At 39.2% G+C, this 15,822-nt stretch overlaps 1 protein-coding gene across 2 annotated transcripts in view; it reads right to left on the bottom strand.

The window, feature by feature from the left end:
* The window catches only part of LOC120936830 (probable cation-transporting ATPase 13A4), a 104,594-nt gene that overhangs the window by 30,863 nt on the left and 57,909 nt on the right, over positions 1-15,822 (bottom strand). For both annotated transcript variants that reach the window (XM_040349529.1, XM_040349530.1), the window contains 7 exons: positions 12,891-13,008; positions 12,331-12,455; positions 9,406-9,569; positions 5,608-5,733; positions 2,833-2,912; positions 2,229-2,271; positions 1,430-1,539 (listed from right to left, as the gene is read on the bottom strand). In XM_040349529.1, the coding sequence (XP_040205463.1) occupies positions 1,430-1,539; positions 2,229-2,271; positions 2,833-2,912; positions 5,608-5,733; positions 9,406-9,569; positions 12,331-12,455; positions 12,891-13,008 (766 nt within the window). The remainder of the gene's footprint in view (positions 1-1,429; positions 1,540-2,228; positions 2,272-2,832; positions 2,913-5,607; positions 5,734-9,405; positions 9,570-12,330; positions 12,456-12,890; positions 13,009-15,822) is intronic.

Raw genomic sequence — 15,822 nt, 5'->3', positions numbered from 1 at the left:
CCACCCCTGTTTATGAAAACTTTAATACAATGAGATTGAACTAAAATACAATTTAATACAAGAAGATTAATAGGGCCTTGCTTGCAGGGCTCAAGTCCTGCGAGAACGCGTGGGAATGGAGTTCCTGCACTTTTTTCACAGCAGGAACTCAGTTCCCTTTGCAGGACTAGAGCAGCCAAGCTGCCCAAGCCAATCCTTCACTAAGCGGTGATGCCCAGCTCGAGTCACTGTCAGGGGCAGACGAACCTTAGTAATCCTTTATGTTACTGGCCGCTTCCTGTATATGGATTCATCGGGTAGTGTGCGGGTATTCCGTCACTTCCTCGATGCCGCAATGTCTCCTGGGAGCTTTTGTCATTGTTCCCAGGAGACATTGCGGAGGTCTGCTGCTTTCTAAATCCCACGATAACTCGCGGCAGACCTCCGCAATGTCTCCTGGGAATAATGACAAAAGCTCCCAGGAGACATTGCGGCATCGAGGAAGTGATAGAATACCCGCACACTACCCGAAGAATCCATATACAGGAAGTGGCCAGTAACATAAAGGATTACTAAGGTACAGTGGATCGGATAAAAAAAACATGCGGTTTAGTAATTATGTATATTAGCGTATCATTATTTATTTTTTTGGTGGGGGGTGGATCTTGGGTGGGAGTTCCCACACTTTTTTCCCCAGGACTTGACCCCTGCTTGCTTGTGAGAGCTTAGAGTCAATGCAGTATCAGCATTCTAACCAACTGTGTTTACCATGTAAAATAATCATTTGTGGCCCAGGGAGCTGTCTGTCTGTCTGCACTATGAATTAATTTTGAATAAAGGCTGTTGACTTTAGTGGAAGAGTTGTTATTTTACACTATAAGCCCAAGAGACAATGGAGACCCTCTGAGGTGTAGACAACGCTTGCTTGGGAATGAGACCACCTATATTAACATCAATATCTTAAGATAAGATAGCAATACTAATAAAATGCTGATAAAATAATTAGGATTTAGAGCTACTTTCCTACTTTCCTGCCACTATCCTTAGCTACCTAAAAGCAGGGAACTGCAATTTGCTAAACTTCCAGTTTCCCCTCCCTGGGGGGTAATTTCCAGCATTTTCAATGAAGATCCCAATAGGGGTTGTTGAGAGTGTCACTGGCTATCCTATGGATCCGTTATAGCAATAAATACAGCATGTATACAATGTGCTATAAAGAGGAGAGTCAGAAAGCTCAGTTGATAGTAATATCCTGGCTGTCATCATAAAGCATTAAAATAGGGCACAGTAACAAAATCGTATAGAGAATTTAACACAAGATTTAGAAAGTGTTTACTTTTTATTCAACAGTTAAATAAGTTTTATATATATATATATATATATATATATATATATATATATATATATATATATATATATATATATATAAACAAAGTGTTTCTCGGCTTACTTGATTAGTTCTGGGATACATTTTATGTTTGGAGTACGGGAAGTAAATGGAGAGGCAACGGAAGCTTCTTGCTCAGACAGTGATATGCCAGCATGGGCCACTTTTAGAGCCTGTAATGTAAAAGTAATCATTAATGATGTTTTAGGACCATTGTGGAAAATATGCTTACAATAAAAAGCCTAAACAATAGCGGACAATACCAATACAAGGGAATACTGAAGAACTGCAATTTAGAGCCCAGCAAGTGGAAGCCGATTCTTATTGTACGAAGACCATAAACAAACAAATATGGTCATAATCTAATTTACCAAATTGATTGGCAAGCATCTATAATTGCATCAAATCAAGCTCCTCCATTTGTTTTTCTGATACTGATTGTTCACTTAAATAACCCAGACTTAAGATATCTGCTGCTACTTATGTGAACACAGCTGGGGAGATCATGCAGCTTTGCATGCACGATTAAATGAGTTTGCAATGTATTTGTGGTATGTTTTTATTGTGTTTGCAGTGCATTTTATTAAGCATTATTTATGTTTTTTGCTGTGCTTTAATATGCATTCTTAAAAAAGTATAGCATGTTAAAAAATTTTTTACAGATAAATGTACCTGTATGTACACGAATGCACCACAAATGCATGTAAATAAGGGCAAAAAAAATCATCCGAAATGCACCCCACACTCATTGCAAAAATGCCGCAATCACAATACAAATGCAGTTAAACACACATGTAGGGATTGTGGTGTAAATGAGCCATTAACCATTCACAGAGAAAGAAAAAAAAATATGAATACTTACGCCACAGTCATTGGCTCCATCACCACACATGCACACATAGTAGCTGTTGAGATTTAAAAAGCAAAAGTTAATGTCTATTTTTAAAAAGCAATTACAGGCAGCAATTAAAAACATTTAGTGAGCCGATTCTATCAAGCAAACATAGCAACTGAACCAAAGTCAGAAATGAAATCATGTTTACATAATCTGATTTTATGCAAGCAGCTGCAACCATAATACTGAAAGCACCTCTCGGGGTGACCAGTTGTGTATTTCCTGAAGCCTGTGCTTTGTAACTTTATTTTGTCTTCCCTAACCCCCAATAATGTTTAAACTAAACCTGTGCAGTATGTTAACCCAGGTATGTTAACGTGCATTGCCATTCAAAAGCAATGTGAAAAGCACATTCAATTTTTTTATGGTTTTTGAAATTGTGCTTACACTGGTGACACAGCATTCCTACTAGCTGTAAGAATATCGTAAGGATTATAGTCAATTTCATATGCAACAACTTTGTAAATGTTTTAAAACATCAGCTGTGTAATATTATAAATCTGTTATATTGCTGTTGATTTTTTTTTCTAGTAAGCTCTTTAATAAACATGTAATACATCATAAAACGTACTCTAGTTTTTGGAATTCTTCTATTAAACTGGATTTTTGTCCAGGTGACATTCTCGCAAAGACAGCCCCATTCACAAGAAGCTGCAAAAAAAAACACAAATGTTATACATGTATGTATTTGTCTATTCTGGCATCGAGAGCTGGCATTGGTAATTATTGATTATATCTCTGGGTAAAGCTTCTTCTTTAATCATTTGGATAGACTAAAGAAGGGTTAAAATCTGTCAGACTCTTATTGCTGTCTGATTCCCCTTCTTTGTTTGTTACGGTGACTATTGCCACTAAAAACAAATAGTGATGATGAATTCAAAATGTTAAAATGTTTACTGAAACAAGGGATTAGGGACCATCATTCAACTAGGGCACTAGCCCTGGTAATAACAGACTAGGAGGGCATGTAATCCTGGCTCTAACTGTTAAATTTTCAAAACTCTAGACATGAAGGTAAAAATCAACAGAATACAGACAGATAAAAAACTGACACATGTTCTAAAGATTTCTTACTCTATTAAAAGCTAAAGAAAAAGATTTGGCTAGAATAACACTTAAAGGGGGGTTGTAAAGGTAAAAAAAGAATTCCCTAATTTACCTTAGTGCAGTCCTTCTTCACTTACCTCATCCTTCGATTTTGCTTGTAAATGTCCTTATTTCTTCTGAGAAATACTCACTTACTGTTATTCTGTCTGTAACTCCACACAGTAATGCAAGGCTTTCTCCCTGGTGTGGAAAAGGCCTCTTGAGGGGGGAGGGGGCGAGCAGCAGTGTCAGGACACTCTCTACTTTGCAGATAGAGAAAGGAGCTGTGTGTTAGTGGGCGTCCTGACACTCCTGCTCACCCCCTCCCCCCTCAAGATGCCTTCTCCTCACCAGGGAGCAAGCCTTGCATTACTGTGTGGAGTTACAGACAGAAGAACAGGAAGTGAGGATTTCTCAGAAGAAATAAGGACATTTAAAAGCAAAATGGAAGGATGAGGTAAGTGAAGGAGGGCTGCACTAAGATAAAGGAAGCTATTTAGGGAAAAAATGTTTTACCTTTACAACCCCTTTAAGCAAATAAGCAATTATGCACAGGAGCCTTCTGTTGTGTGCTCCGCGGCCGCCCCGGAGATGTGTGAACCGGCTCCATTGACCAGACCAGCCATTTATTTTTATTTTTTTAGAATTAGTAAGGCACGACTTGATACTCTGCTGGGTCTTTCATCTCATATCATAGTCCAAAATATGGTAGCTCTGGGACATGGGTTTTATTGCTGTTGCACAGACAGCAACTAAAACTTCCCATGAGACCAATCCGCTTCTCACTCTAACCAAGACAACAAAAATAGCGAACTTCTACTTTGGAGAGTAGGTTTACATTTATCTAATGCTACCACCTTCTCAAAGGCTCATCTTATTAAACCTTCTCTGCAAAGAAATTCATTTCATGGCTGGTCACACCTACACACCTGTGGGTCCTTATAGACTCAAATAAAGTTGCATACCAAGACCCCACCTAATATAATAAATGTGATTTTTTATTTTTTTTATTTGTGGCTCTTACTTCTTATTACAAATATTTATTACATCTATTTATTTAGTGCTAACAAATGTATGTATTTATAGTGAAGATACATATCAGTCATTACCCTCAAGGATCGTACAATCTAAGGTTTCAGATAAGTACATATACACATACAGTACATATTAGGGCCGATTTGGAATGGAGCCAATTACCCTACTAGAATACCTTTGGGGTGCATGAGGAAACCCAGACAAACACAGAGAGAACATGCAAACCCTATGCAGATAGGGTCCTGGCTGGGAAACCTACACAAGTACAGGGAGAACGTATAAACTTCATGCTGTGTCTCTGAACTGGACACTCCAGTGCCACAGACAGAAGTGCTAACCATTTAGCCACTAACAAATTTGGCAATATTCCTTATTTTATTGTTGCTGGGTTTTTTGTTGTTTTTTTTTTTTTTTTTACTTTTTCTGACCTGCATAATGTATGCCTAAATGCTAAGTTCACCTTTTGGGAAGAAATTATAAATGCACATATTTTTGCAGGAAAGAAATGGCCATTTATTATTTTTTCCTCAGGAGTCTGAAAAGCATTGCAGTGAATCAGGAGTATAATGTCAGGATCCTGTAGACAAGCCCTGCAACTGTCAGCCTGTACATCCATATGGGCTGACTGCAAGCTGCAGGGCTTGTGTATGAACTATGAGTGCATTCATTAGTTCCATTGCAGTTAATTGAGAACTACAAGCCATCAGCCTCAGTAGATAATGGCACTTGTAGTTCTCTCATTGACAAATCACTGTGAATGATTGAAGCAGCTGTATGGGTGGAGCCCTGCATGGCCATGCTATTTTAAAAATGTCAGAGCAGGTAGGGTGCCACAGGGAGGGTGGAGATCAGAGTTGTGGGGGCAGGTCTGCAACATATTACATGTTACACCTGAAATAGGGATGTAATGTGTAACATACTCCAAACTGTGAACTTATCCTTTAACTTGAATGGTTAAAATTAAGTGACAGCTTGCTATCATGTATTATCCTGATTTTTATTACACAAAAACATATTAGCAGTAACAGGTATAATAAAGTCTAGGACATGCATTGTTAAGCATCAGTAAATACTTCTAAGTGTTCACTTTCTTGTATTGATCTTATATATTTAGGTTATACTGGGAGTGTATTAATCCATGTTTAAAAATGTGTTAATGTACTGAAATAACTTTAGGAATCCAAAATATATAGAAAGATTTACTATTGTATGGAAAAAAACTTACTTTTGGTAGCAAACTCTGAAAATGCTGCAAGACAACTTGATATGTGCTCCCACTCATGGCAAAATAATAGTCGCCTTGTGCTTCCTCTAAAATTGTTCTTCCTTCAATATTGATATTTAATGACACCTGAGCAACAACAGAGGGTTACAAAGTAATAATAAATGCAGAGAATAGTTGTGTGCCTAAACATTAAGGCCCTTTTCACACTACAAAATAAATCCGTTTTAATAATCCGTTTTAAAATCCGTCAGATAATGTTAAAAAACGGAAGTTATACGTCCTTTATAAAATATCATTAAAGTCTATGGGATTTTTTTATGTTCCGTAAAGATCCGTAATAGTCCGTTATAACATACGGACGTTAGTTATAACGGAATATGTGACGGGTCTTGCACTATTTTTTGTAAATTTTTTGTCCGTTGCAAGTAACGGATATATTAACGTCTGTTATATTTTAACATTGAAGTCTATGGCACATGGACGTTAGTAAATGTCTCCGTAAATGTCCGTTATGTTAATGGACGTTAATTTTACTGAGCATGGATATTCAGGGGAACCCCGCCGTCAATTTAAAACAAAAATGACGTGCGGTTCCCGGTAAATATCCATAACCAGACCCTTCAGGTCTGGTATGGATATTCAGGGGAACCCCACCGTCAATTTAAAACAAAAATGACGTGCGGTTCCCCCTAAATATCCATAACCAGACCCATTATCCGAGCACGTTGACCTGGCCGGCCGCAGAAAAGAGGGGGGGACAGAGTGCGGCCCCCCCTCTCTCCTGAACCGCACCAGGCCACATGCCCTCAACATGGGGAGGATGTCCCCATGTTGATGGGGACAAGGGTCTCATCCCCACAACCCTTGCCCGGTGGTTGTGGGGGTCTGCGGGCGGGAGGTTTATCAGAATCTGGAAGACCCCTTTAACAAAGGGGACCCCCAGATCCTGACCCCCCCCCTGTGTGAAATGGTAATGGGGTACACTGTACCTCTACCATTTCACGAAGGAAGTAAAAAGTATTGTAAAAAAAACACACTGACACAAAAGAGTAAAGTCCTTTATTAAAAAAAAAAAAAAAACTCCAGCGCTGAAAAATCCACTCGTTCCCGGCTTCCTGCGTTGTCCTGATCCTGCGACGGGTGCGGGTGATCTCCCGCGATGAGAAGATCCAGCGTCGGGTGATCTCCGCTCCGGCGATGTGAAGATCCATCCATCCGGCGCAGCAGCATCCCGGACCTCCTCTCACCGCTGGGCACAGCCCAGCGAATGAGCGGCTGAAGCTGTGACATTTCTTATATAGAGGAGGCAGAGCCACCCGTCACGTGACCCTGCCCCCTCTGACGTACCTCTGCTACATCACTGGGGAAGACCAAGAAGAGGAAAGGTCTTTCCTCTTCTTGGTCTTCCCCAGTGATGTAGCAGAGGTACGTCAGAGGGGGCAGGGTCACGTGACGGGTGGCTCTGCCTCCTCTATATAAGAAATGTCACAGCTTCAGCCGCTCATTCGCTGGGCTGTGCCCAGCGGTGAGAGGAGGTCCGGGATGCTGCTGCGCCGGATGGATCTTCACATCGCCGGAGCGGAGATCACCCGACGCTGGATCTTCTCATCGCGGGAGATCACCCGCACCCGTCGCTGGATCTCATCCCCACAACCCTTGCCCGGTGGTTGTGGGGGTCTGCGGGCGGGAGGTTTATCAGAATCTGGAAGACCCCTTTAACAAAGGGGACCCCCAGATCCTGACCCCCCACCTGTGTGAAATGGTAATGGGGTACACTGTACCTCTACCATTTCACGAAGGAAGTAAAAAGTATTGTAAAAAAAACACACTGACACAAAAGAATAAAGTCCTTTATTAAAAAAAAACAAAAAACTCCAGCGCTGAAAAATCCACTCGTTCCCGGCTTCCTGCGTTGTCCTGATCCTGCGACGGGTGCGGGTGATCTCCCGCGATGAGAAGATCCAGCGTCGGTGATCTCCGCTCCGGCGATGTGAAGATCCATCCATCCGGCGCAGCAGCATCCCGGACCTCCTCTCACCGCTGGGCACAGCCCAGCGAATGAGCGGCTGAAGCTGTGACATTTCTTATATAGAGGAGGCAGAGCCACCCGTCACGTGACCCTGCCCCCTCTGACGTACCTCTGCTACATCACTGGGGAAGACCAAGAAGAGGAAAGGTCACCCGACGCTGGATCTTCTCATCGCGGGAGATCACCCGCACCCGTCGCTGGATCAGGACAACGCAGGAAGCCGGGAACGAGTGGATTTTTCAGCGCTGGAGTTTTTTTTTTTTTTTAAATAAAGGACTTTATTCTTTTGTGTCAGTGTGTTTTTTTTACAATACTTTTTACTTCCTTCGTGAAATGGTAGAGGTACAGTGTACCCCATTACCATTTCACACAGGGGGGGGTCAGGATCTGGGGGTCCCCTTTGTTAAAGGGGTCTTCCAGATTCTGATAAACCTCCCGCCCGCAGACCCCCACAACCACCGGGCAAGGGTTGTGGGGATGAGACCCTTGTCCCCATCAACATGGGGACATCCTCCCCATGTTGAGGGCATGTGGCCTGGTGCGGTTCAGGAGAGAGGGGGGGCCGCACTCTGTCCCCCCCTCTTTTCTGCGGCCGGCCAGGTCAACGTGCTCGGATAATGGGTCTGGTTATGGATATTTAGGGGGAACTGCACGTCATTTTTGTTTTAAATTGACGGCGGGGTTCCCCTGAATATCCATACCAGACCTGAAGGGTCTGGTTAGGATATTTACCGGGAACCGCACGTAATTTTTGTTTTAAATTGACGGCGGGGTTTCCCTGAATATCCATACGACTTCTGGAGCTGGACTTCAAGAAAGGGTGAAATGTTTTTTATTAACGGACGTTAGAAAGGAATGATATAACGGATGTATACGGATATATACGGATAAACATTATCCGTTTTCAATAAAGGAAGAATGGTAAAATATTTATCCGTTATTAAATCCGTTAATAAACGTCCGTTAATAGGTGTAATACGGATATTATAAAACGGACATACAATCCATAGTGTGAAAGAAGCCTTAGTGGCGTCATACTGTATTTTTATTTAATATACCCTAACATTGGCATCTTAGAGGAAATGTATAGTATTTATGTATATAGTTATGTAAATTGTTTAAAGAATTATGATTTTTTTTCCATTTTGTTGATTGTTAGATACAAATGGTATATGGTATATGATTAGTTCTCATTTACTACTTCCAGCCAACAGGTGAAGCTCTAGGCTTCCTTTCATGTTTCCTAGACTAACCTTAATGGCTTCTCTGAATAAATACAGCAAAATGAATTGCTAAAGCTCAAATTACACTCAAAGCTGAATGGAGCCCTATGGAAGTGCCAGTTAGGTAGTACGAGTCACAAAGAAAGTAGCTACTGCTGGACTTTCAATTTAGAAACCCTGCAAACCATGCCAGGTTTAAGAGGGGAGGGCACACTGTATTAAATGCCTAAGTATAACGAACAATTGTATATAAAATATTAAAAATGTTTTAAACGTCTTTTAAAAATGTGTTAAAGTTAATGTACAAAACAATACATAAAAACAATACATAAACATGAAAAAATAAGATAAAAAAGATGAAAAAATAAGATAAGTGCCCACGCTATGGTATGTGCAATAAATAATCAAATCGAACACATTAAATTATTTAAACAGTGGGCTGCTGCTGACATGTAAGGTAAAAAAAAAACGAAACGCGTCAATACATAAACATGACCCCAGGCCATTACGGTTTCCCCATAACAGGAAATAAATGACTAAACATACTTTGGTATTACTCATAGGTTGTTCTTGGCTTTCAACCGGATGCCAGGAAATTTTTGCAGAGCTCAGTTCAGACGGTTCTTCAGCTTCTACAAGGATCATACTACTGTTCTCTGGTACTAAGCCAGATGTTTTTGCCACTGTTATAGCTGTTTGTAAATTATCACCTGTTCAGAAAAAAAAACACATTGTACTGTGACATAGCTATTCTCATAGATTTGAAAACAAGCCTGGACTGGCAATGTGGCAGTTCTGGCATTTTTGCCTTTGTGGGCTTGTTGGGCAGAAAAAAGACCCCTGAAAAAATTAAAATTGCACTGCTGAGTGCAAATTAGTGGCAATTATGGTCATAGTGGGCTGACTAAACCTTAGTGCAGTGTGGGAGCACAGTTCACTGGCCCCCAAGGAGAAGATACACATTGACAAATTTCAGAGAGTGGCTGAATATGTAGACGTGTTTTAACTGCACTTGAAGTGGTTCTAAAGTAAAGCAGTTTTTAACTTAATGCGATAGGTCACTTTTACCTACATGTAAGCTTATAATAAAGCTTACCTATAAGTACAATTAATATCTCCTAAACATGCAATGTTTAGAAGATATTCACAATTTCTGCAGCTGGTGACATCACCGGGCATATACAATGCGCTCTGAATTGAGGGCACGTTGAATGTGCCATCAATCTGTAACGTGGTTGTGACTCCCGTGCATGTGCATCGAATCTACACTATCGTAGCTCAGCAATTTAAGAGCCGACGTAGACCAGATAAAGATGGTAGCCCTGTCAGCAATGACAGTCAGCCACTGGAGGGATCCATTTACAGGTAAGTCTGTAATAATGTAATAGTATGCAGTGCTTACTAGCACATTACAGTATGCCATTAACTTGCAGGGGGGAACCTTTTTTTCAGACTTCACTACTAATTTTTTGCATTTCATGGATTAGGATAACAAATATTTTGCCACTTGCTGTGCCCATCCCCCTCCTCAAATACATACTTGAGTTCTGTATCGATCCAGCACTGTGCCCACTGCTAGTCTTCTCTTCTCTCTACCCATTGGCTCCTGCTACTTTCAGTCAAATATTGTGAGCAGAAAGCAGGGGATAGGACCGAGCTGCCCTGCATGTGTCAATGGACGCACACAGCCCAGTTCGGGATCAAGACCAATCAAGAGCACCCATACCAAACGCTTGCTATGGGGTAGACAAAGAAAAGGAGACCAAGATCGCTGATGGAGGACCCTATAAAGGAGGATCAGAGCAGGTGGGTATAGCATGTTTATTCACGTTATTTGTTTTAAATAATTTAAAACCACTTAAATTTAAAGCGGAAGTAAACCCATCCATAAAACAGTTTCATTCCTGGCACGTGCCGGAAATGTAACACTCCCATTGGTTGCGCTCTCAACCAAACTGTCAAGCCATCCAATGGTTGGTGTCATAACTAATCACATGTGCAGCATCATGGCAGTTGTAGATTAAACAGAGGCAAAGATGGCAGCTTCCTTGGCTGAAAATCATAGGGGGGTTTTCTTACACTTTAACTCTGTGGATTGCTTCATAAACATGTAGGCATGGCTTTGCTAAATGTATGTTGTATCTATGGAGAGCTAAGGTTGGGGGGATGTGAGGTGGTTTAAGTGCTAATTATCACAAAGGAAAATAAAAGCATTAGGATACATTAGGATATCCACCCCAAGGAAAGTCAGCCTGTGGGAAATCTGTTGCAATCACAGACCCAGCAAAATTGTCCATATTGTGAAGCCAGATTTCTGCATGGCCAACATAGACCATGAGCATGGCCAACATAGACCATGAGCATGGCTAACATAGACCATGGCCTTGGATAACAAGATTGCTGCACATGTTTACGAAAGTTTCCAGACTGCCTACCTGACAGCACAGTTTGGCTGTCTTCCCAAAATTGCACAATCTCTGTCCTTACAGGTGCAGTTTTGTTGGTATAATGTAGTGCAGCCTTTCTCAGCCAGATTCCTCCTCAGGTTGCTAGGGGTTCCTTAAGCAAAGAACAACTACTGCTTTTCAGATGAGTAACCACTGACACCAATGATCTTTTTAGGTTATTGTAAGGTTGGGGACGAATCTTCCCAATGGACACAAAAGTAAATATCATTATTCCGACTGACCGTCACCAAGTACTGTGAGCTGTAGGTATAGTAATTATTAGAAGCGGTTGGAAGCCTGAGCCTAGAACATTATGTCAAGTGTTCCCCCAGGTTAAAAAGGGTTAGAAAGGCTGGTGTAGAGTGTACTTTTAATTTTACTTATTATGTCTTCATATATCTAGAATTAGAAGGCTACAGGTTTCAGTCCTTTCTAGTTTTTCTATGCTAGGCCAACTAACACAAAGAGGGCAAAATGGGGTTCATTTACTAAAACTGGAAAGTGCAAAATCTGATGCAGCTGTACATGGTAACCAATCAGCTTCTAACTACAGCTTGGTCAATTAAGTTTTGACAAACAAAAAACCTGAAAGCCAATTGGTTTCTATGCACAGTTGTAGCAGATTTTGAACTCTCCAGTTTTAGTAAATCAACCCCTGTTACAGTTTCTTCCAGCCTTTCCCCCCAGACTTGACTTGCCTTATGGGTCTATAATGTATGATTTTGTAAGTGTGATACTAAATGATCACACTAACAAATGGGTAAAAAGGCATTTCCCCTAGGGGTCAGAAGTATATTCCTACCCTGAGAATCACCTGATGTGTTAATAAGAAAGAAAACAACACTCTTTTAGCCATACAGGATGTGAGAGACAATATAAATGTCACCAAAATTACCGTTACAGTGATGAATGATTTCTTAAAACATTTTGACTATATATTGCAAAAAACGATCACATAAAAGATTCTGTATGTCATATTACAAAATAGTTAACTGTGAATATATATGTAAAACCTCAGGTTTACCAGTGATCATGGCAGTTCTGATGTTGGCAGCACTCAGTTCTTGTAGAACAGGTTTGGTTTCAGGTTTTAATTTGTTTTCCAATATAAGCAAACCAAGAAATTCCAGATCAGATTCAACATCCTCCCTGAAATAAAGGGATGTTTGGTTATCCTTCTCTAAGACTAAACAGTAATTATTTTTCTGCAGGCAAAATAGATATTTATGCCAGGTTAGTAGATATGTAAATAATGTATAAGTAGATTATGTTATTTCTAGTGTAGGTGTGTTTGCTTAAGCTGGTTATAAATCAAATAACAAGTGGAATGAATCAGACTTAAGTATATTATTGACAATTTACTATTGTATATCATCTGTAGCTCTATACAATTAATTGTAATGCAAATACGTTGAAAATGCTAACTAAACAGAATGGTGTCAGTTTTGTAATAATGATCTCCATCAAAATGACAAGCTGACATCACCCAAGTGTTATTGAAGGTTTGCACTGTTTTGAACCAGTTAGCTGTTTCCACCAAAAAACATTTATACTTATACTTATACTTTATATAGCATATCACACCTTACGAAGCTGCTATTGCTCCATTTTTTTACTTCTTTCAGCACTTTATAAGCCAGTCCAATAACTCGAAATCCTTTCATGGTGTAAAACTGAAGTTCACTAGAAAAGCCCTTTGGAACTGTATGACACAATAAAATATAAATTTAATTTTAAAATCTGATTTATATGGAGACCTCTCAGTAGAAAAAAATAATAACATAACATTAAAGTACCATCATCCTAACATAATTTGAATGCAAAATAGGGTTCATTGGGACCCCAGAGACCCAAAGAAGCCAAAGGGGGGTAGTTGGGGGCTAGTGGACTATATCGGTACCAAGTAAATCAATTATACAGAAGAGTATAATACAGGTAAAAAAAACTGTATTATACTTTACCTGTATTATACTCTTCTGTATAATTGATTTACTTGGTACCGATATAGTCCACTAGCCCCCAACTACCCCCCTTTGGCTTCTTTGGGTCTCTGGGGTCCCAATGAACCCTATTTTGCATTCATTTTAAAATCTAACAAACTTCTCTTTTTTGATACCCTTGGTTCATCAAACATACAATTGAAAACATTTTGTAAGATCTGTTCGATAGTTGCAAATAAAAAAAAAGAACTTGTTGGCTAATAACCTTCCGTCTTTGCTGCACCAATACTAGACTACAAATAGACTACAAAATACCTTCCCTTTTGGTATGGGGATGTAGGGTCTCCTTTAGTCCTAACACATTTGTTGTTCTAGGGTAACAGCACTGCTCCTCCTTAGCATCAACATAGAGAATAAGCACTGTCACCCAAAGACAGGGAGAAAATAAAAGTAATACAACTCTGAAAAAAGAAAAACAAGACATCCAACACATCTAGGCATCTAAGAACTGTAAGGCCTCGTAGACACACGACCGAGGAACTCGACGTGCCAAACACATCGAGTTCCTCGGCGAGTTCAGCCCTGAAGCCGCCGAGGAGCTCGGCGGGCCGAGTTCTCCCATAGAACAACGAGAAAATAGAGAACATGTTCTCTATTTTCTCGACGAGTTCCTCGGCAGCTCCATCGGGCTGAAAGTGTACACACGACAGAGTTTCTCGGCAGAATCCGGCTCTGACCGAGTTTCTCGCTGAATTCTGCCGAGAAACTCTGTCGTGTGTACGAGGCCTCAGAGTACATGGTACTGATGTATTAACTTCAGATACATGGCAGAAAATTCCTGCATACAAATCTGAGAACAGGGTAATACATACCCATATTCACATGTGCACTTAACATTCTTCTAGCTTTCCTTGAGTTGTGTTGGGTTGCTTTTAGATCAATAAAATAAAAATGCCCAAATGCCTAAGAATTCTGCATTTGTAGGTGTTCGTGTGAAAAAGACCTTCTGGTGTAACTAAAGGCAAAACTTTCTTTTACATTTTAGATTTTTTTGCCAGCTGTATTGTTTCTGTTCACTTCCCATAGCCAGGAAGTAAGAAGAAATCCCTCCAAAGTGAGGGCATTCCGGTGTGTCATCAGGGTCACTATAAATAATGACCCCATTGGAAGATTTGCCCTCTATATTTTTGTTCTGAATCAACCCGAAATGTGGAATTTACTTTTAATTAGACTTTAGATTATAACAGTATATAGGACAAATAGAGAGGGGGAATCTCCTTGGCTCAAACAGAAACAAAAAGATGTTTTGTCTTTAGTAACATTTTAAGCTGCAATATATATATATATATATATATATATATATATATACATACAGTATATATATATATATATATATATATATATATATATATATATATATATATATATATATATATATACTGTATGTGTATATATATATATATATATATATATATATATACTGTATGTATATATATATATGTATATATATATATATATATATATATATATATATATATATATATATATATATATATTAGGTTTAAAGATTAGGGGACAACATAGGTAATTCATGAATATTTTTGGTTAGATAAAAGCTAAAGACTTAGAAACAACTCAGGACATTTTCTTTCTAAATTTTCTTTCACTGATTACATTAACATATATTTTTTAGGTAGCATTTTTGTATTTTAAATGTAGTACTTACACTAAAAACAGTAAGTAAATTCCCAGCTGATTGGATTTATTTCTGGTTATTTATTTATTTTGTTAGAGCTACTCAAGACTATACAAAAATGTGACTCTATTAAATGTGACTTTATTCTTAATAAATGTGTAAATTTTTTTTGTAGAAAACTTTTTTTATTTAGTAAAAAAAAAAAACACAGAAATGTTTCTGTTGATTTTGATGAGTCTTCCTCATATTTGAAATTGAAAACAGAGCTTATAAGACAAGGTAGACAAGGGGTAATGGGGGCATCTCATTTACCTTATTTGTTGTCTCCCTTAGATACCCATAGTAACTTATAATTTATAATAGCTGGTATCCCAAGCTGGTAGTAAATGCAGGTTAAATGAATTTTGGGGTGGGTGGAAAAAGTCCAATAATACAAACGCCAATATCAAGGAGTTAGATAAGAAGTAGACAATACATTGATCCTAGTTTTAGTTAGTGGACAGAGGCATTCATTGCTTTCATTGATATTAAGATTAAAGTTCCTGAAAGAGAAGAGGTAATATATTCACCCATCCTCCCTAGTATTCTGCTTTTTCTTTTGCATGAATCCTTAAACTGGATATTTAGTTTTAGGCTGTCAGAGTCACTTTTAGAAATTAATTATAAGCCTTTGAAATAAAGGTAAAGGTTTTTGCCAGCATCATAAACGACCAAGGTGTTTTGGTTTTGAGTTATGAGAGAAAGGTTTTTCCACGTCTATTCTGTTAGAGTTGCACACGGTTTGCACATTAAAACGTTTCTTGCTGTTGGCATTCATCATTTGTGCATCTACCAAGTGTTTGTATGTGTTTGAATTTGATGTTACTATGAAAGTAGGCAA

Source organism: Rana temporaria, chromosome 4 (genome assembly GCF_905171775.1).
Source record: "Rana temporaria chromosome 4, aRanTem1.1, whole genome shotgun sequence".
Lineage (NCBI taxonomy): Eukaryota > Metazoa > Chordata > Amphibia > Anura > Ranidae > Rana > Rana temporaria.
The sequence above is the reverse complement of the archived record's forward strand: the minus strand, read 5'-3'. Positions and strand labels throughout refer to the sequence as shown.